The sequence below is a fragment of the Brachyistius frenatus genome, unplaced genomic scaffold, assembly GCF_029030835.1.
Source record: "Brachyistius frenatus isolate BFR_SWC_R1_liver_20210118 unplaced genomic scaffold, ASM2903083v1 Contig_22, whole genome shotgun sequence".
NCBI classification, from domain to species: Eukaryota; Metazoa; Chordata; class Actinopteri; family Embiotocidae; genus Brachyistius; species Brachyistius frenatus.
The window spans coordinates 2634752-2657204 of NW_027210621.1; the positions used below are offsets into that span (position 1 = coordinate 2634752).

At 40.2% G+C, this 22453-nt stretch overlaps 3 protein-coding genes across 5 annotated transcripts; 1 reads left to right on the forward strand and 2 right to left on the reverse strand.

Annotated features, from left to right (window-relative positions):
* Window positions 1-2429: 2429 nt before the first annotated feature.
* Window positions 2430-3749, reverse strand: drd1a (dopamine receptor D1a). Its single transcript, XM_069696711.1, has one exon. The coding sequence runs from the start codon at window positions 3556-3558 to the stop codon at window positions 2440-2442; it is 1119 nt and encodes a 372-aa protein (XP_069552812.1). The 5' UTR covers window positions 3559-3749; the 3' UTR covers window positions 2430-2439.
* Window positions 3750-13027: 9278 nt separating this feature from the next.
* Window positions 13028-17907, reverse strand: nek12 (NIMA-related kinase 12). 3 transcript variants are annotated; one of them, XM_069696900.1, is made up of 3 exons: window positions 17860-17886; window positions 15933-17268; window positions 13028-14700 (listed from the first exon to the last, which is right to left on the reverse strand). In XM_069696900.1, exons 2-3 carry the CDS (start codon window positions 17005-17007, stop codon window positions 14498-14500), a joined length of 1278 nt encoding a protein of 425 aa, XP_069553001.1. In that variant the 5' UTR covers window positions 17008-17268; window positions 17860-17886; the 3' UTR covers window positions 13028-14497. The 3 variants fall into 3 exon arrangements, 2 of the variants coding, with proteins under 2 accessions (XP_069553001.1, XP_069553002.1); XM_069696901.1 differs by having other exon boundaries at window positions 14523-14700; window positions 15937-17268; XR_011310846.1 differs by lacking the exon at window positions 15933-17268 and having other exon boundaries at window positions 14613-14700; window positions 17860-17907.
* On the forward strand, window positions 17320-20658 carry pin4 (protein (peptidylprolyl cis/trans isomerase) NIMA-interacting, 4 (parvulin)). The gene is made up of 4 exons (XM_069696903.1): window positions 17320-18104; window positions 18192-18259; window positions 18842-18961; window positions 20218-20658. The coding sequence occupies exons 1-4, from the start codon at window positions 18068-18070 to the stop codon at window positions 20374-20376; spliced, it is 384 nt and encodes a 127-aa protein (XP_069553004.1). The 5' UTR covers window positions 17320-18067; the 3' UTR covers window positions 20377-20658.
* The last annotated feature ends 1795 nt before the right edge of the window (window positions 20659-22453 follow it).

Here is a 22453-nt window from a genome sequence, read left to right on the forward strand (position 1 = left end):
TTATTCATCTTCCACCACACAATACTTCTCTGTATGGGAAATTCCTGAGTCTAATTTTCATAGTTTTGGCTATAATTTCTGTCAGTAATGAAAGATCTCTCTGACCATGAGATTAGAGGATCTATTCCACTATCTGTCTCTTGAATTTCAAGCTCCTGCCCATGGATGCTTAGCTTAGTTTATTGTAAAGCTTGGAAGCTGTGGGAAATTTGGTTTGTCCAAAGGTAAAAAAAAAAAAAAAAAAAAAAAAAGGTTATCAGTACCTCCAAAGTTCATGAATTTATTATTATGTCTCAACAAGCTGATTTGAAGTGAAAAAACAAGAAGTGATATTTTTACACTGAGTTACCTATGACACTATTTCTGAACTTGCGGGAGTCCTACTGTCACTGTCAGGTTGGCAGGCAAAGACACAGCAGCTAAAAGGCGTATTTTGCAAAATGTGGAACTATTTCTTTGTCCTACAGATGCCTCTGGGACATCACTAAAATAACATCTGATAAGACAAGAAATGCAAGCAGTCAGAAAATATGATCACAGGTTGAGAAACAAACCCTCAGCTTACTTGGCTTGAAGAAAAAACTTGAAACTTTCCCTTTAAACATACATCGCAGTTTACAACATGACTTCCACATTCAACTTTGGCTTACTGTACTGAACTCACTTTTGTGCACTATAGTAGTATCGTTTCTATTTTGATATTAAAACATTCTAACATGGCAAATTATTAAAAATCTGATCTATAATTATGTTTTTGAAATAATAATCCATAGTTTGTGTTCACAACATGACAGGACTGGGACATTCCTTAAACTCACTGCATCTAATCTTTTGGAGTAAACCAGGTTATTTTTTTATCCTTCTCCTCACAAAGAGTGTGGAAAACTAAAACGCTCGTGAGGGAGCAGTTTGGTGTCAAAAAAATCTGAATAATAGGAAAGCTGTTTCCTGACTTAAAATTCAACTGCTTTACATCACCATTAGTTTAGGACTCAAGGGAATCAGTAGAGATATTGAATGAACTGAATATTTATCCACAGTTTCGGGTTACTGTTTTTGACCAAATTCAAACAAATCACACTTTAGTTCCGTTTCTTTCCAATTTAAGGTTTGAGTAACAGCCCCCATCCGTGTAACAGTTTCCTTGTGCTATCTAGAATAAGAAGTGACATTTTCAGGTTTCACATTCAGGTTTTCCTCCAATGAAGTGGCTTCAATAATTGATCAAAACTGAGGGCTGATCCATCTGACAGATGGTGTTTCTTGCCCTGTTTGATTTCACCGAGCTATTACTTGATCTAAATAGTGTGTACAAATAAGATAACTGATAAAAAAAAAAAAAGACAGCCAAATCTAGAAGAATAAGACCCATGTTGATAACATAATCGTTGAATAATTCAATCATTTCCAATTTGGTTTGAGATCCAAAACAAGCAGAACAGTCCTGGACATGACAAGCCAAGCCAAACCTTTGTTTTTAAAACGAGGTCATCAGCTGTTGTTTATGAAAAATACAGGACACACAAGGTAATATGAGACATTCATTCATAAAACAGTTTAGAGCATTGAACAAATAATTTATGAGGTGTCTGTTGCGTAAATTTGGTTTAAAGTTGTAATGATTTGACATTTGGATGAAGTACAAACAACAGTTGTGAACCAATATCAGCAATGAGACAGTCTGCAGGTTGAAAAGCTGCATTTTTTTCCATGGTACTTCCAAAAGAAATTCACACCACATTTTCCTCCTCTTCCCCGAGCTTTTTCCTTAAACATTTACGTATCAAATCTCTTTTCATTCAAGCTGTAATATTAAGTCACTTGTGGATGATTTTACATGTACCTGTGTGCAACATGATTTGGTTTGATGCTTTACCACAGGAGTCCTTGCACAGCCCAGGAGTTTATTGTAATGAGTAACAGTATTTCTCAGTGCTGTCATGTCATTTGTTGTAGTGTGCATGCTGGGTGCTACAGTTGCACTGTATTTGGAGTAGCATGTTTTGACAGTGTTTGTTCTGGTGTGTGATGGTATTGAAGAGAGCAGTGTCTGACAGCATTAGGGGGTGCGCTGCCCAGTCAGGGGATTATCTATCCAAGGAGCGTGTCAGCACCGCTGCACTCCCACATCCCTGGCACAACAGCCGAGAGCCTTAATCTCAATCCCCAATCCAGTCGCCTCTCTCTGGAGCTGCTCCCATGTGGAGACAGTGTCGCAACCACGGCGAGCACAGCAGGCTCACTGTGACAGTCTGGACAAAGGCAGGCCACTGACCTAATGCAAACGTGGGTACATGTAGGGTCGCTGTACCCTTCAGTCACACTAAGAGTTGACACAGAGTGCTGCATCCTCATTTAAAGTTGATCAGACCGGCTGCAACAGGAACTCTTGGACTCTTAGAGTTAAGGGATGAGTCAGTGCTGTGAGAGAGTCATGAGTCATTTCTTGTTTAGACTGGCCGTCTCTATGTTGTGGCCTCCTGGATGCAGTCTGTGGCAGCCCAGCAGGATGGAGAAGGCCTTGCGGAAATCGGCATTGAAGGCATAGATGATGGGGTTGAGGGAGGAATTAGCCCAGCCGAACCACACGAACACGTCAAACGTGGTGGGGCTGATGCAGGAGAAAGCCTCCCCTCCACTCGGCTGCTCACAGAAGGGCACCATGCAGTTGAGGATGAAAAATGGGAGCCAGCAGCATACAAACACCCCCATGATCACCGACAGCGTCTTCAGCACCTTCGTCTCCCTCTTGAATGTCATTTTGAAAGAGCTTTCGGACTCGCCGATGCTGGAGCCTCCGCTCATGCTGTCGTGTCTGTTCTTGGCACTCTCGGCCGCCCGCTCCAGGGCGGAGATCCTCCTGATCTGTCTGTGGGCAATGCGGTAGATCTGAGTGTAGGTGGCCACCATGATGGCCACAGGGATGTAGAAGCTTATGAGAGAGGTGGAGATGGCATAGGTTCTGTTCAGGCTCGAGTCACAATTCTCTGGGCCGCGGTAAGATGTGCCATTTGATGCCAGAGAGACAGATGACCCAGTGAGAGGGCTGTAGGATTTAGTTTGGGCCTTATGCCAGTTGAGCTGTACCGGGATGAAGGAAATGAGGACAGACAGCGTCCAGGCCACGCTGATCATCACATAGGCCACTCTGGGTGTCATCTTCCTCTCATAACGAAAGGGGCTGGAGATGGCCCAGTAGCGGTCCAGGCTAATGACACAAAGGTTCAAAATGGACGCCGTGGAGCACATAATGTCAAAAGCCACCCAGGTGTCACAGAAGGAACCAAACGGCCAGAACCCAGCGATCTCTGTCACCGCCTTCCACGGCATCACCAAGATGGCAACCAACAGGTCGGACACAGCCAACGAGATCACAAAAAAGTTGGTCACCTTAGTGCGCAGGTGTCGAAACTTAGTGACGGCCGCACAAACTAGCGTGTTCCCCAGCAAGGTGGTGAGGATGAGCAGTGAGAGGAAACAGCCAGTCAGGACACGGCTCGACGGAGCCTCATCCAAGAACCCATCGTCGATGACAGTCGTGAAGTTCATGAGATCCATCCCTGAACTCGTGTGGGTTGTGAGGAGTGTACATTTATGTCATATTGAGGAGTCAGGCTACATTTTAATCCACTGGATTAGAATCTTGGAGACTCCTGCTCGTCAGTTTTGCAAAACATCGCCATCCTTGTATCTTCTGATAAATGATGAAGGATGAGATGTTGGAGGTAAACACTTCCCGGGTCAGACATTTGGCCCCTGACTTTGTAAATTAGTTTTGACATCCTTTGAGCCACAGTGATAAAGAGTTAGTGGTAACTTAATTCCTCAGTGTAATGACTGCTTGTGTCCTGTGTGCCCGGCTTAAGTCATTTCAAGAATCCTCTGTCTGCTTACTGACCTCCTCAGCAGCCTGTGGATTACAGACATAAATCAAAACACTGGATACATGTCCTGATTTAGATAATAGTTGTTACCATAAAAGTGCTGAACTGTTTAAAATGTGGCATATTTACTTTGATTTGTTGCTTGTAATAGCTCTGTAGCTGATTATATTGAGTATTGATCTGATTTAAAATATCACTTTGAACTGGCTAGAACTGTCAGAGCAGAATTTTTCCATGAGTGGATTGCAATTATTAAAGCACCGATTCACACCTTCCTAATTCTAGATTATAAATCCCGGTTTTCCGTTTCAGTGTTTCTCATCATATCACCCTCTTACTCACAGAGATGCTGTAGCGTGATGTAACACTTCCAAACAAGTGTCTCATCGCTTCCATGTAAACTTCACGGTGCAAAGTCCATCCGAAGGGCATCCGGTCTCCCTAGTCCTACAAACACAAACGAATACACGGTCCGGTTATGTCCTCCGTGGGCGCCACATCCTTGACTGTTACTCTGGAGAAAAAAAAATAGTAACACAGCGCGTGGATTTAGATGTTCATCGGCGCTCTCGCTGCGTCCTCCTGCAGCCACGGCGCGGGTCTGCGGCCAAACTCCGGAGACCGCCGGCTCAGTTTCACATCGCCGTCCCATTCAAGAGAAAGTAGGAATGGGAGCGCGTGACTGTGGCCCTGTGGCGACCAATCTCGGCACAATGCTGCGTGATAGGCTACAACAGGTAACTCCTGATTTGCACTGAGTGGTCATTTAGGTTAAAACCATCTTAATTCCACTTTGGTTTGGTGTAATTAAAATCAATTTAAATCAGGACAAGGGCCAAGCATTCAGGTGCAGTGGTTCGCTGAGGCCACCTAATGGACAAAGATAACAGTTGCATCTGTGCAGGGAAAATAAGATGCATTTTAGAATGAAACAGATTTTCTGAAAGATATGGCGAGATAAAAAAAATTTAAAAAAAAGATCCATTCTGCTCTGATAAACCGCACACTGCTGGTAGAAGTCCTGGCAATATGAGTGAGCGCCCTCGAACAATCGTGACACGCCAGCTGTCACCTTGCACTGATGTAAGTACTTCTGACAGGAGGGAAAGAAACAGCTTTTACCCTTTTCCTTCACAAACATCCAACTCCATTAGATGGTTAATAGATGGTTTAAAGCCACGAGACTGAATGTAGGATGCAAACAAATTATTTAAAAAAGAAAATAACAGTTTACTATACCTAAAAATGATCCTTTTTGTCATATTTTCCTGACAGTCTTTTGCCCTCTTATGATCTTTAATCCAAATTATGCAGCTGTAATTTACTCTCTCATTAAATGCTGCGTAGAATTGGTATTTCTTTAGTATTTTAGCAGTCAATTTTGCTTTTCAAATACTGATCCCTGTCTTTCTTGTGTGCTTATCACTTCCCTCCAAAGACTGTTTAAATTTTGGCCCCAAATCCTGCAAATTAGTCAAATATCAGTGTCCTTCCCTCCTTCTGTTTATTATGATGGTTGTCAGTCCGTATGTGCTTCATTTTTTTTAATGATTTCCAGGACAACATGTTAAGATTTTAGTCCCTCCTGGTCTTTTGCTGTGACTCAGACTCCACTCTTGAATGCTGCCAGGATATGAAAGACACAGCAGAGAGTTGAAAGGTCAGAGAATAGACAGGCCAGTTGAGGTGCACCGTTGGCCTATATTTTCAGAGCGTCACTCTCCACCTGCCTCCTTCTCTGTGTTCAAAGGTGCAGCTGCTGCATGCGTCCAATATAGTTCAAAGACTTTCATGCCACACAGAGACTGTTGCTTGACTGTCAAAACCTCTGAATCTTACTTGTGTTTTCTAACAAAATCATGAGCCTCTGAGCAATTTGCTGTCCAGACAGTGTAATATGACTGAAAAGACGTGAGAGAATAAGTAAGGCAAAAGTAATCTGCAGATTTTCTTTTCACCATCTACGTCAATCTCTGCATGCTCTCATGGAGGCGTGAGCTTTAGATCTTCAGATTTCTTATGTAGCCGTTAAAGTTATGACAAAACTCTTGAGTGTTTCTGGTCTGATGCGGGATGACAGGTACCCAGTCACCCGCAAAACGCACAAATGCTATGAGTAAGATGGCTGAGAGCAAAACCGTCTGTTTAAGGAAGCAGAAACCTTCGCCCTCTCTCGGCACTGCTGCATGTTTGTGAGTGCATGTGAATATGCTACCCCGCATGTTTGTCAGACAATTATATCTGTGCAAATCTATGCATGACCGGCTTGTGTTTTTGTGTGCTTGCATACAAACATGTCAACTCTTACTGCTCTCCAGCTGGATGGAATAGATAAACTGATTCACTGTTGCTTGTTTTTTTCTTCTGCCTGTAAAACCTCTTATGTCCTTCTCAAACAGTTATGGGTGAGACAGGAGGTGGGAAATTTCAGCCTCTTCTAACCATGTCCTCTTCTCCTCCAACTCTTCCTCTTTCCACTCTTCACCTGTCATGGCCCTATGGTCGTGGCATTTGTGGTGGTCAATTTCGGGAGACAGGTCACAGATGAGGATGGAGTCGAAGATTAGTTCGGAAGACTTCTTTATTGGACATGCAGCATGGTGAGAAGTTCACAGCTTGCTGGGCTGCAAAATTCTCCAACTTCTTGAGAAAAACATAAAGCATATGTTCCATGGATCTTCCATATTATACATTCCTGTTACATAGTAGTGTGGTGGAACGTACTTTTCAGAATCAGTCACACTCCTATCTTAGGTACAATTGTTGTGCCTGGGGTGTCAGCTGACTAAACATAGGTACATACATGGATGTCGGCTGGCTAGCCGTATGTCCATACATTGAATAAACACCCATTGTTGTGATAACAATACATTACAAAAAACAACTATCATTCACCCCTACAATAGACAATAGTCCATAGATAAGTACAGAACACATGCATGCAGGTTGCCTTTAGTTCTGCTTTAAGCAACATGCCATTCGTGTCATGTGGTTAAACAGAGTTCCTCTACAAACAGCAATATGTACATATACGTTGTCAGTTTCGCAATCATGCGTATAGTGTCACAACAGGGTAAAACTATCTAAGCTGCTATCATAGTATGTTATGCTATGTTAGATGTGTTAATAAAATATGTTAGTAATATGTAATGTTATAAATCATAACACGTATATGAACAGGAGATATGAAAGATCTCCACACATTACAGTCTATAAACAATTTTTGTTTTAAAGATTTCAAACAAACAGATTTCAAGAAAAAAATGTGCTCATATATGGAGAAATGGATGCTACACATGTCGTGTGATATGTGCACTTAGTCTCTGTGGGCTCTCTTCTTCTCAATTATGTCTGTCACGCATCTTTAGAAATGAAAAGAAAAATACTTTTGCCAATATCATGATTTTTGGGCAGGCACTAATGAACTATTCACAGCACATTCAAACAAGTAATAATGATCTATGCTCTTGTCTTTAAATCTGCACATTTCATCCCTCCTTTCTCAACAAATCCCAGGCTTTTCAAGGCCCCCCTGCACTGGGGCCCTGCGTAGTCAGTCTCTCTTTCCCCCTACTACGTGTGAACTGAATGGCTTTATCACTGTCATGCTTTGTTTCTTGTGACTTATGAGTAGCACAAAAATACATCTTAAGTTGTTGTTGTTCTTGAACTTGTGTAAAATTTATATGGCCTTAATTTATTTTTTAGGACTTTTCAGCTTTATTGCTTAGTTTAAACATTCATTAGAAAAGTCATCAAAAAGTCATCAAATGTAATAAATTACATTACTTCAATGAAGTAATTAAAATGGTAACATATATTTTTAACAATGTAACTAGCAATCTGTAACCCATTAAAGTAACCTTCCCACCACAGCCACCGTGAGGTCAAACTAGGAATTATAATATTGTTATTTAAAAAAAACTGGAGGATTTAATGGACTGGAGTGGCTAGCAAAAAAAAGTTACATATAATATAATCATTTTTCGACAACGATGAAAGTTACACATTTGAGTATTAAACATCGTCGCAGTGGAATTTGAAATTAAAATGGATTTACAAAACTCAGTGAGCACATTTTAAAAGTAGTTGATTTATTCAAGGACAGCAGCACAATACTTCTGAAATAAGGTTTTTTACATTGTAAATATTACATGTCATCCAGTTGGCTTAATTACTTTCAATTACATTCGAAATCTATAGCACCAAGTCGCAACATAGGTCATTTCAGGACATGTAACACAGTGAGGTCCTTACAACAGAACCGTACAACATTATAGAGTGGAGCCCAACAATTCAACAATAATTTAGATGACTTAATAAACCATCTACATCAAAGGACTGAGTAAACCAACGATCGCATATAAAATAAATAAATAATTTAAATCAATAATATAAATAAATAGATAAAAAGCTTTGCTTGAAAAATTCAGAATTTCAAATGCGTAAAAAAATACATATCTAAGACATTCACAGGTCATGTGTGTCATTTCATTCTACGTGAAAACTACGTGAAAATAACTTCATCAGTACCAGCTGAAGCTGCCCAGCAGAAAACAGCGACCAGGCTTCAATCTTCATTTCTTGTTGTTCAGTTTCCTGAGGAAAGTCGAGTACTGGCCAAAAACGAGTTTGAGGTTCTTATGTGGTTTCATCTTGCACCTGCGATCACTCTAAAAGAGGACAGGAGAGAGTTTGAGGTCGAGTCACTTCTGAATGCCCACTACATGCAACAGTTCTGACTGTCTATTTCATGATTTTGTTTCAAGTTATTTCTTTTGACTTACCTCTTGAGGTGCTTCCAGAGCATTTCCCCTAAGGTTATGGCATACCTCTTGAGGTGCTTCCAGAGCATTTAAGTTTGCCATAAGGTTATTGAGAACAATCTTGGCGTCTTCATCTCCCGTCACGTTGTTGAGAAGTTTCCTCAGCTCCTTACCAAAGACACCCACACAGGAGGTCTGCAGTGAAAAGGATAGGGCCCAGTCAGACTATTGTGTCAAATAAAATCGTCAACTGAACAAAATAAAACAGAGCAACAAAGCTTGGTCTAGACCATTCAAAGAAAAAACAGTAAAAAATTGGCAATACTTACAGGAATCTTGTTCATATCCTTTCCTGGCACAAGCACTGTGTGCGGCTAGAAAAACAAAAGAATACTTATTTTCTATTCAATGTGTAATGCACTTTTTTAAGTGGCAGATCATTGAGAGAGATGTGTTTGAAGCAGACACTTGCTGAAGCCACACTAAGCTAAATAAAGTGTGATAAGATTAATTAATTGTACTTACAGATGTGAAATTGACTCTGCTCTCTTTGCAGAGGTCGCTGAGTTTGTCCAGCCGTTCTATGATCTCGTTGTTCAAGCCACAAGCCACAACAGTGTGGCAGAGGTGCAGCAGGACAAGGGCTAAAACACACTTCATCATACTGCGGCGGCGTTTCTCACTTCCTCAACAGTTTCTTTTGGTTGTCCTCAGAGTGACTACTGATGTGATCATGATCTGCAAATCTTTTTATACACAGAAGTTGGAAGGAAAAGGAAGTCGATGTCATCTTTCACACCTATCTCTCGCTTTTTTTTAAAGTAATTAGAATATTACATATTTGAGGTTTGAACAATTCATTCCATTAAAAAAAAAAAAAAAGTATCTTTATTTTACGGTAAAAGATTTAACACCACTGGCTTTCTTTCATCAGCAGATGTCATTTCGTCATCTTTGTTGAGAGTGGAACGCCAACAATGCTGTTTCACTGCATTCTGTAAAAAGACAGTCTTGATGAGATAAAAGGGCTCTTTCTGCAATATAAATGCAATGGCACCTTCAATACAGTAACAACCAACAGTATCCCTCTGAAGCAATACAAAACTTTCTTGTCATGGTGTATGGTACAGTAAAATTATTGTGAATTTTAAAAGTGACTTTTGTTGTATCATGCTGGAATTTACAACTTCTGAGTCACAAAGTGAACATGTCCCCCTTCACAGCTCCCTTGTAGCTTATGTAAAAATATTCAGTGATAAGTTACAAAATTATTTTCTACAGCTCTTCATCACACTTATAACAAATATATCAGTTTGCTCATTTAACACAGATACTGTGGTCTTAGAGTGGGTTTTTTCTCTGCTGATGTCACAGCAAGAAATGGTCATCGACTATATGAGCTGTTAAATTATCTCACATGTTCTACTATATATTGGTAAATGTGAAAAAAGTATATCCTGTGTATCCTAAGTATATTTGTGCTCAGAACCAGTAAACTGAATGACACCTAACCACCATTACAAGTGTTAGGAAGTTCATTCTAGTTCATAGGGTGGGGTGTTGTGACCAGAGTTAGCATGTACTTTGAGAAAAAGGAAATACGTTCTTGAAAATATATCAGTATCATCTGACACTTCTTTAGTTTCTGTGGTCAAGCCACGATGAAAATTTGGATTCAGGCTTCTAATAATTAACTTGAGGTGACGTCATGGTTTCTGTTTTGCTTTTCCCAGGTAATGCTAATGACTCGTAAAATATGACAGTATGAAGTAATGTTTATTAATGGAGTTGCTAAATAGGCTGGAGGAAGTGTGGGGAGAGCACCCTCTCCCACTCCACAGTGGCATACCACACCATTAATATTCAAACCTAGGTAATGTTTAGCTAGTGTAGACTTTAACTCTTATGTTAATGGTGAGCCTGTTTCTTCTTAATTAGAAGATGAGTTTTGAAATGTATTTTTTTATTTTCTTAATGCCAGGATTGCCTTAGATCTGCTCTGGTAATTAGTTTATTCCTAATGCAATTTAATACGTCATCTTATACACGTATTACTACTAATGATGTGTTCCCTGTCATGCCAGTTAGAGCACACCAAAGCTGCAGAGGACTCATAAAACCACACTGGAAAACCTCGGCCCGCCAACTAGTGGTCAAAGGGAAAATCCTCTTAACAGACACGTTTTATGGAATCTTCTAAATGATGTAACTGCTTTATTTTAAACTCATATTTTTTGCATGCATTTCAGTTTTGTTTAGTTTTTTTGGTTGCTACCATGTTTCCAGTCAGTTGTCAATGTTGTAAAGATCCTATTGACTGTGTGTTGTTGGATACTTGGCTAAATAAGCTTTATCACACAACCCAGATGTTGGCAGGTTGAGATGGACCAATTGAGTTTAATAACCTGTATATCAGGAATTTCAATAGTTTCCATTATTTTTCTGAATCCCAATGTTTACCTAAATTTGGGTCCGAAGCAAAGTGGACCAAATTGCTTGTGAATGACTGAAACTAAAAGACCTTGGTGATCAAAAGTCTGTCAGGCTGTCAGTAAAAGGAGGTAATATTAGTGAGTGCAATTTCGTTATTTGATTTTATGAGTTTACTTAGAAAGTCATGTCAAAAGTGCAGTGTCATTACAGTTTTGTCAAACTTACAAAGTGCTGTGAACTGACCTAAGTTTGTCATTTTCTTGTGGGAAACCAACCTTAATGATTGCATAACCTGATACTGTTGAATGCAGAGATAACAATCAGAAAACAGAAACAGCAGTTTGATTTGATAAAAAAGTAATTACTTTTTTCATAATTTCATCACCCAACAAGTCTAAATTGTACAAAATGCATTTTTCCTAAATGTTACCTGTCACATCTTTGTGGAGCTGCGTCTTGATATGACTCACTGAGTAGTGTGGGGATGTGACTGCAAGTTTTTGCAGTTGTCATCAAGGAAGTTTTTGTGGTGTCTTTGTCTTAACACCATCAGTAGATTGATATTCATATGAGTGTGACGATGCCTGAGGGGAAGAGCAGAGTTCTTTTTTTTTTGCACAGCAAAGCAAAGTAGTGAGAAGAAAATGGCAGACAAAAATCTGCAACTGTTGGTTTGCAGTCACAATGCCCAGACCAAGTGATCTATTCAATTCTTAATGGGTGCAGACAAACACATGCGTTCTGTGATCAGCAAAAAGCAAAGGCTAGCAAATTAAAAGAAAAAAATTAGAATAAGTGAAAGATAATGAATGCAGATGCCTCCACACAGGAGCACTACATGATCAAATGAAGCAGTCAACTGCCAATTATGCTCTGTAGCGTTGTACAGTATAAAACTGCTGACTAGGCCCAGTTAATACTTATTTTCTATCAGGATGGATATAGAAGGGACTTTGAAGGAGGGTTCATTGTTGGGGTAGAGATGGCAGGAGCATCAGTCACAGAGACTGCTCAACTGGCCAGCGTTTCACCAGGAACATTGATCACAGTCACATTTAGATCTACGGAAAAGACCTCAGTAGACAGTGTTGGAAATTGTGGTTGATGGTGCACATTTACTGAATGTGGTATTTGTGCAATGGTACGATATCTGAAGAAAAACAGAAGAGCGGCTCTTCAGGAAACTGAGGATGTCAGTGCAGGACATGATCAGACTGTCAGCAGGAACGGTCAGTCGACAGAGAGGGATGTTATCGGAAGGCTGCAAGGTCTGAACCCTTCATTACAAAGACGAATGCACAGCTGAGAGTTCTGTGGCGCAAAAGCCGAGATATGAAAAACAGTGATGTTCACTCAATCTAATTGGGCAGTTAAGGGAGATTTTGGACTTACAACACTCTTCATCACCATCATCAAAATATTAACTGAGGTGATATCTTTTGGAATAATGGCGTTCCAGAGACTTGTACAATCAATGCCCATGCAGTCATACTGAAGCTGTTCAATCAGCATGTGGTTGCCCAACACCTTATCAAGACAATATATTTTGGTTTTTCCTTTCATTTGCCACCCGTGTGTTTCTACCCCTTGTGTGGTGGAGATCTAAGGAAAATATTGTTTGCTTTGGATTTCCGTGTAGTATTAGCTCATGGAAAAATGACTGTGTGTGTGGGGGTGAGTGTGTGTTTGATGTCTCCGAGTGAGACCTTTTACGTTGTACTGCTTGTAAATGCAATGTGGGTGAACTTGAGAATGCTGACTACAAATGCAGAACATTTGTCGACTCAGGAAAGATCGTGTGTTGATAAACTGATTCTTACATTTCCGCTCAGAGAACATTTACTTTAAATGTGGCAACTGAACCTTTAGGTGTGGAAATGTCCTTTTGAGAAGAAATGAGGCTTTTAACTTTTTTTATTCATGATGTCACTTTAATAAGGAGGAGCCAACGACAATTTAAGTTTTCTAAATAAGTGGGTAGGTAGATGGATATTTGCCTTTGAAAGACAAAAAGCCCATCAACATTTTTCAGCTTTGCAAGACAAAAAACCTACTTGTGTATCGGAGGCAAGCTAGAAAGAGTGCACAATATTAGTTAAGCCATCATTTCTGTAACTTAATGTAATCATTTAAGTAGCTCCAGTAGATATGCAGTTAACAAATTGGAAAAAAAAAAAAAAAGAGCATGATATATTAAGGGTTAAACATATCCAATGCTAATGCTTATACATACGAGGTCACTGAATGGTTTCATGAGGCATTGAAGCTGTTCTGGTGGCTCATAACAAAACAACATCTTACTAAGGCATTTTATGGTGGTTCTATGGAGGGATGCACAATGATATCAGCATGTCATCGGAATAAAGGCTTTAAGACGTAATATCGGCATCAGCGATATGACAGGCAAATAAAAAGGCGCTTTAATTTTGCCTAAATACTTGATTCTTGACTAAATGCTTGACACCATGTCCCCGGTGCAAAGGTGCTATATGTTGTGGAGTCAAAGAGGGTGCACAAAGTCTTTCGTGTTCCTGGTCATCAAGTGACCATTTCCCATTTATGTTTATATTAATTATTTATCTCAAAGCTAACTGGCAGATAACATACCTTTAAAGGATTGGATGAAGTTATGAAAACTATTTATTTTATTTTGCTCATTTCAAACAAAGGTGCACTTACAGTCAAGCTTCTATTTTGAGTTCTGTTTGTAAATACATATCTCTCGATTTTTATCCTTCACAATATTAGTCACAATATTAGACATTATCACAATATCTGTGGCCAGCTACACCACACATTTCCTTTGATCAATCGAATGCATACTTTCTTTTATCTCACTTTGAAGCAAAGAAAAGCTGTTTCACTTCATGTATAATGACAGAGCACTAAACTATGACAGAATAAAATGTATATAATGAAGCATTATGAAATCAATATGTAAGTTTGAGAATCCAAATTGAACTCTTTTAACTGATGATGCAATCAAGTATATATTAGATGTAATATACAACAATATACAACGTAATAACTCATTGCTGGTGCTATTTTAAACACTACGAATACAAGGTCAAACTTATTTTGTACGATATTTTCAAATGAATTCATCTTTTATCAAATTCTCCAGTGAGATCTATTCATCTTTACTGACATCTGACATCAGCTCAGGCGGAGCAGGACGGCTCACTCTCTCTAGCCCCACCAAGTGGCTGAGCATCATCCAGCAGTAAACCAACTGGCTTCAACCTCTTGGTGTGTAAATGTTCTGTCAGACAGACACCAAGTCCAGTTGGTTCAGTTCCAAAAGCATAAAACAAGGCACTTAAAAATGTTTACCAACCTCTAAGGTACCTTTATTTAACACTGCTGGTCATTGTGATGTACTTTTTTTTTTTTTTTTTAAGGATGAAAACGTTTTTAGCCCTTTTCCTTCAATGCTTTCAGTGTGATGGTCAGTCCTCCAGCGTCGCAGAGCTGAAACTCTTCCACCAGAGCTTCATCGTGTGGCTGCTGAGGAGCAGCAGCGTGGACAAGGTCTGCTACATCTTCTTTTTCCTCGTCTTCCTCAAAGTCATCCGGATATTCAACTTGTTCTGAAGCGCCAGGAGCCTCCGGAAATACTGTAAGAGAGGAAGCATCTGCTGAGTTACCAAACAAAAATGTATAACAACATAAGAAGGTTTTATTTTGGTAACTCCTAGGCAAACGATAGGTTAATATGAGAGTGGGTTTTTTTAGTTCTTTTTTTATTTATTTTTAATCATAAACTAATTTCGAAACAGAACAATTGTTAATATCTTGGTCACATAGTTTTGAACATCCCGTTTTCAACATGTTGGTTTTGAATATTACACATTTAAAACACTGGTAATGTCGAGCTACCCCTCGTTTGTCTCTATACGGCTTAGTCTGTAACTTTTTGATTAGCTTATCAATAAGATGTCAGAAAGGAGAGAACAACGTCTCTCTAGTTCCCTGGAAACGATGGCGGCATCTTCAAATCGCTTGTTTTGTCCAATTAGCTGTTCAGAACTCAAAGATAATCAATTTACAATCATTAATAGGAAACAAAAAACAAGATACCCCGACATTTGAGAGGCTGAAACAGAGAATGGTTGAACTTTCTCTTTAAAAAAAAAAAAGGAGATACGCTGAATTGGTTTTAAAATTGTTGAGAGGAATTGCTTCAGCGCTGGTCTGCAATAGTTTTTTTTCCCCGTCAGTTGAGAGTCCCGAATAGCGGATGAGATTGTTCATGTGTATCAGTGTTGGTGTTTGTAGAAATGTTTGTCTTTTAACAGGTTAAAAGACAAACATTTATTTCTGGGGAGAACATTTTAAGGCCTTTGGTATTTTATCACAGCAGTTTATCATCTGCATGGAGTGGAGATTTAGTACATTGTTTGTGGACTGAAACATCTGAAGATGTAGTTTGCGTCAATTTAGAGTTTAAAATAAGTTTCGAGAGTTTAATCCAGAAACTTCTTGAGGCAACAAGTTATTCAAGAAACGAACACTGCACCTGCCTTTTAGCTCAACTTACTTACTACTTTTTGATTGAAATTTCACATCAAAAATATTGGATTCACTTACTGAAATAAAACAGGGTTTAATCTTATATTCTAAGAGCGATTTCCTCTTTGAACATCTCTGACGAAGTGAAATTATCCAATAATTTTACAATAAAAGCAAAAATCAAAAATAGGCCTAAAACTGAAGACACAGATCTGTATTACAGAACTTTTTCTCACTGCCCAATTTATCTGTCACGTTTATTTTCTTACTCTACAGAGGTTCACTATTATTACCACTGCGAGATGACTTTCATGCCCTATTTCTATTTCTACATTACCGACTGAGTCAGCAGAACTGCTCCTCATCGCAGACCCCGAGTGTCCGCTGCGTTCCTCTAGAGAGGACGTACTTCCATCTTCATCGAAGTCCTCGGGATAGTTACTCGTAGCATCTTCCTCCTCTCCGTCGCTGGAGCTGGCCTCCAAATCGTGCTCTCTCTCTTCCAATGAGCAGCTCTGACTGAGAAAGCCTGGCCCCAGTGTTGTTGTGTGTTTTACCTCTATATTAATATCAGGCACAGGAGAACCACCTGTCTCTCTCTCTTTGATGGATTCGAGGTGACCTTGGACGTCGGTGCTGCTCAGTATCCACGCGGCGCTTGGCCTGTTTTCTGGATTGAGGCTGAGCAGTCTCTGGATCAAAGAGGAGATGCAGTCCGAGTACGTGTCGGGAACAGGGTCGTACTCTCCTTTGGTGATCTTGTAGAACAGACTCAGGAGGTTTGTGGCTGCAAAGGGAGGCCTGAGGGTGCAGATTTCGTACAGGAGACAACCGAGACCCCAGATGTCGGACGTACAGCTGTAGGGGACGTCCTGGCAAAGCTCGGGACTGAGGTAGCTGGGTGTCCCCACGCACGTGGACGCCATGTCAGCTGTGTTGGTCATTATCTTGGATATGCCAAAGTCCCCCAACTTCACCACTCCTTGCTTCGTCAGCAGCACGTTGGAGGTTTTGATGTCTCTGTGGAGTATTTTGGACCTGTGTATATAATGTACAGCCATGGTAACCTGCACAAACCAGCCCATCACCGTGTCCTCTGTGAAAAACTCCTGCGGTTTCCTCTCTTTTACTTTGTCGTCTAATGTCCCGCCGTCACAGTAGTTCATCACGATGTAAATGAACCCGTCGTCGGAGTTGACAAAGGCGTCGCTGCACTTCACGACGTGACGGTGCTCCAGCCTCCGGAGGATCTCCGCCTCCTGAAGGATGGCCCTCTGTGTCTTCGCCGTCCCGGTGCTCTCCACTTTGATCCTCTTCACGGCGCACAGGCTCCTCCGCTCCACGTGCCTCATGAGAAACACGTCTGCTGCTCCCCCCCTGCCCAGCCTCAAAACCCTCTCGTACTTCTCCATGTTTTGTCCGGAGCCGACGAATAAGGTCGTTTTTAGTGAGTAAAAACGGGGTGAGCCGCGCTTCGCCACCTGTCGTACGTCAGGGGGCCGTTTGTGTTCATTGCCGTTGCCACGGTGACGCCGTGACGCCGTGGCAACTTTTGACAGTTTAATATTTTGTGTGAAATAACCTTTTTTGCAAGTGATGGAGGTGAAAAATATGTCTTTTTAATTCATTTTAATTAACATTAAAAAAAATAAGGGTAATTGAGTGATGCTGAGCTGCAAAAAAAACAAAAAACAAAAACAAAAAAACATTTGAGTTAATAATGACACTTTGACGTAAGCTAAAGGAAAACAAGCAAGATGGCGATGTTGTGAGATCATAATTTAATTTATTATGACTGTGGTTGGACTATCTGTTTTTAACGCCCATTTACCGACCGGTTTTTTTTGTGTGTGTGTGTATTGTTTTATTGTCCGTGTTGTGTTTGTTTTAGATTGTGTCATATTTTCGCTACCGTTTATGCTTGCGTGCTTTTAACTACTTAATCACTCGTTTTGCATAAGCTGCTGTTGTTCTGTATGGTGCAGCAACTCCCTTTAGTCTAACTAACAGGTGTCCAATAGCCTACATCTATGGCATTTTACTGTTTTATTAATGAGTCTGTCAAATAAATAACATGTGCCTGTAAAATAAACAACATTAGGCTATAAGTAAACTAACGACATGAAAAATATTGTAAAGGCGCGTTGATCAGATCTCGACACTGCCAGTAAAAGGACTAAAAAAAGAGTGTGGGTTATCATTGATATGACACAAGGTGCGGCCCGTCTATCCCAGGATTAAATTCAACATATTTAGATGCTTACCTTGCCCCATTTTATGAAACGCGATATGACATTTTGGGTTCAGTACACTAGGCGGCGTGTGGCTGTTAATTGGCTGTAATCTACCAATAACCACCAAAGAAGAAGAAACATTTGCGCTCTTTGCGCAGGTTACTGCGCAGGTTTATCACAACACAGCGGGATTTCCTCTTTACTTTTACTTTAATTGTTTCGCTTACGTAAATCTGAAATGCCACCAAAGGGAAAAGGTGGAAAGGGTGGTAAAGGTTAGTGGCCCATACATTTTATATACATTTTATTTTACATTTTGTTCGCTAAAATTTAAAATGTATTTATATCTTGTTATCATGCAGGAGCTGCTTCAGGGAGTGCAGACGCTGACAAGAAAGAAAAAGCCCCGAAGGGAGGCACTGCTGTGAAGGTAATGTTAATACTTATAATACATATTATGATACGTTTGAGCCAAAGGTTGGTTTTTTTTTTTAGCAGACGACTGGTGATATTGTTGTCTCTTCCCACCACAAAGAGACTCTTGGGTTGAGGAGATGGAAGATGAATTCGTGGACGAGGTGGATTTTGTACTTCGGGATAAAACGTGTACAAATCACTTATTGCTGTGTACTATAACATACACACATTATGTTGTCATTTTTAGGTTACTTGACTGCAGTGATTATCTGTCTTATCTTATAGATTTCTTGAGCGATTGTTTATTTTTCTCTTTGATGTTTTCTTTCCTGGCACACCTTAACATTTCACTCAGAAATAATGAGGACACGTTAAACCTATTTTTTTTTTTTTTGTTAGATTCAGAGAGACACGCAGTTCTTTCCGGATTCAGTTCATTATGGCTGCATGAACAGAGTTGGGTCACAGAGGAAGAAGAGGAAGAGCCAGCTTCTGAGATCTAACCGTTGATCGGTGTCTACAGGGACAATAAATGGTCGTAGACTGCATCCAAACCGTTGTTCATCACTGAAAAGTCTAACTGTGCTTTCGCCAGGTTCGACACATCCTCTGTGAAAAACATGGAAAGTGCATGGAGGCGATGGAGAAACTGAAGGCCGGAGTGCGTTTCAGCGAAGTCGCGTCACAATACAGTGAAGACAAAGCTCGACAAGGGGTAAACGCACGCACTCATAATCAGTGCGGTCTTGGTTTCGTCTTTTTTCATGACTGTCTATTGCTTGATACAACTTATCACACCCGGTATTAACCATATTCTCTGACTGTGATGGTTGCATTACTGACGATTTATTAAATTGCATGTGGCTTGGATGAGGTCACTGTTGTAACCATATGCAGTAAAAACGTTTATTAAGGCTTGTTTATGACATGAGAGAGGATTAATATGATTTCCAGGCCTGAACCTCATGCTGAGTGTGTTTACTTGGACAGGAGGTTTTGATCATATTTGAGATGTGGTGTTTACATGGAGGACAAAGATTTGGTGATTATTTATCCCCGTGCACATGACCAGTAGTATTCCAGTGACTGTTTACTGCGTGATATTTCCCTGTGTTGTTTACAACACAAGCTGGCAGTTATGAAAGTGTTAATCTGATTTGACTGTGTCTGTTGAGAATGAGACCACTTTGGTTTATAAAGGAATTACCACTTTTAAAATGCCACGGACTTGAGCAGGGCGGTGTTTTGATGATTTCTCCCATCTAAACTACCAAGAAAATATAATTCTTTCACCACCAAAAGACAAAACTCTGTTTCTTCAACATCCTGATGAAGCACTCTTGGTTGCTGCCTTAGTTTCTGTTATGTCTACACGCTGAAGCAAGCACATACGCACGCAGTTGACAGCAGTCAGAAACCTGGATAAGACTGATAAATACAACAGTATCCTGTTTTTCTTTCAGAGTACTCCAGCCTGCATAACCAGGTTTCTTAAAGCCGGGATAAAGGCTTATATGGGTTTCTGAAATTGGGATGTTGATATGTGCAAACACAGAAACAGGACACTTCCAAACCCGATCACACCCGGAGTACTCAAGTCCATGTAAACACACTGCATGGGTGATGAATAATAATTATTAGCTGTCCTGTTATTCACAGAAGTGCAGTCTCCTGCTTATTCACACCTGTTTCCCTCCAGAACACCTGTACTGGTGTGTTCAGTGGAGATCAGGCTGCTACTCAGGAACATCACATGAGTATTAGAGCTGTTAGAGTCATTGACATGGAAACACGTTTTTACCTCTCATCCTAACCTGTTACATATTTATAACTGGTACCTGGAGCTGTAAAAAGATCAGTTTCTGTTCTCAGTATAGTGAAGCCTTTCAACTCTTTTGCTGTTTTACGGGCTTGGTACCCATATTAGGCCCATCCTATATGTTTTATTCATGACTCTTATGTTCCCGACAGGGTGATCTGGGCTGGATGACGCGAGGATCGATGGTCGGACCTTTCCAGGACGCAGCATTCGCCCTTCCTGTTAGTTCCATGGATAAACCTGTCTACACAGACCCTCCGGTCAAGACAAAATTTGGGTACCACATCATAATGGTAGAGGGGAAAAAATAGCATGGGACAGCTCAGTGCTTGAAATTAGGACACACAACTGCTCCTGTGTGCTACATTGTGGAAGGTTTAAGAATAAATACAGGAAATGATCCAGGTGTGGAATACTGTCCGGTTTTGCCTTTGTTGAAAACACACCACCGTACTGACAGTTCAACCTGAGGGAATGTTCCTTCGTGATTCACTTTTACATTCACTGGATTTTCACTTTCAGTTTGATGATGTTTGTGGAACTAAAACCACAAAACAGCCAAATAAATGCAATTTTGTTAATGCAGTACAAAATGTGTGAGGTTGGTTTGTGCGTGTATGAGAGAGTGACTTTGTGAAAAAAGTTACCATTACATCTCTGATGGCAAAACCAAAATGCTTTAGAGGCAGGAAACATGAGTTATTAACGAGGTGTAAAGTTACTGTTTCTGATACACTGCACCGCGGAGATAAGCTACGGTTAGTTACTTGCGACAGCTAACGGCAAACTAATGGTTGTTTTGATTACAGGTACATTTGCTGATTAGTTTCTCCAGTTAGATACATGTCTAAGTAGTGAAAAATGCCCATCAAAGTCCAACATGATTCCATCAAATGTTATCCAACCTGCAAACCTGAAGTGTGTAGTGCACAAGACAAACAGAAAGACAGCAGAGTCTCACAATGGAGAGGCTGTGACGACGACATCTTCTCAAACAACAGTGGTCTAATATCAGGAATTGTTTCAGCTTCAGATTAAATAATTTCTGCTTTTTATGCCACGATGCTGATGACAGCAGTGGCCAGAAGCATTACGTTTTCAGTTTTGTCTTGTTATGTGTCTGTCCCATTCTTGTGAACCTGACATCTGTGAAAGGCTTTAAGGAATTAAAAAAATTAAAAAATGGCGCAAACATTCACTTGGATGCAACAATAAGCGATCAGATTTTGGTTTTCAAAGTTCACAATGACTTCACAAACACATTTTTGGCCATAACTCAAGAATTCACAAACTAATAATGACAACATTTCACACCAATCTCTATATGAATAAGACGATGGAATTTTCTATCCAAAGAGTATAAGGTGAACATCCCTGTGATGGCATATTGGTAAAAGCACTTTTCTAATCTTGGGTGTCCATTGTTTCTTTCTCTGCTGTCGGGTTGAAGATGTGTGTGAGGCATCCACGTTGTAGAATATGTAGCTTCTTTCATATTTGAAGTGTTGTCTATTGTCAAGGCCTCAACTCTGTTTTTATCAGAGTCAGTTCTATTGGCCAAGTAGCTATGTGACTACATACAATACAAGAAATGTCTCTGTTTTTGTTTCTCTTAATGAATTTACACACTAATAGAGTAGACATGCAGCACAAGAACAACAAAGCTTAATTCAATTTCCTTCATATGTCCTCAAAAATACAGTTAACAATTTAAGTCTTCACTTTATCTTGGATGTAAACTCCAATTTGAACACCCCCTTGAACGACTACAGCCCCCCCACCCAGCACTTCTCTGGTAGCAAAAGGACATCTTGAATACTTCCAGTTTTAGTTATCAAGGTCAAACCAAGTACATAATGCAAACCATTAGATTTAATCTCTGGTATCACTTCGCTGTGGTCTGCTGGGGGAGCAGCATTGGAGCCGGTGACACCAACAGACTTAACAAACTGGTTAAGAAGGCCGGCTCCATCATCGGCTGCAAACTGGACAGCCTGGAAAAGGTGGTGGAGAGGAGGACGCTGAGGAAACTATTATCCATATTGGATAATCCTGACCACCGTCTCCACCACCTGCTGCAGGGACAGAGGAGGACTTTCTCCGCTGTCACAAGGACAGATACAGGAGATCATTCCAGATACAGGAGATCATTCCCGATACAGGAGATCATTCCTGCCGACCGCAATAAGACTGTGTTCTTGGTTGTTTGTATATAATATATGTAGATATATACTGTACTGTATATACTGTGCATTTTATATTTAATATTTTTACTGCTATTTTATTGCTTTCTATTATTCTATTATTATCTTATTGCTTCCTGTATGCTGCTGTAGCGAAAAAATGTCCCCTCGGGGATTAATAAAGTACCTACCTAACCTAACCTAA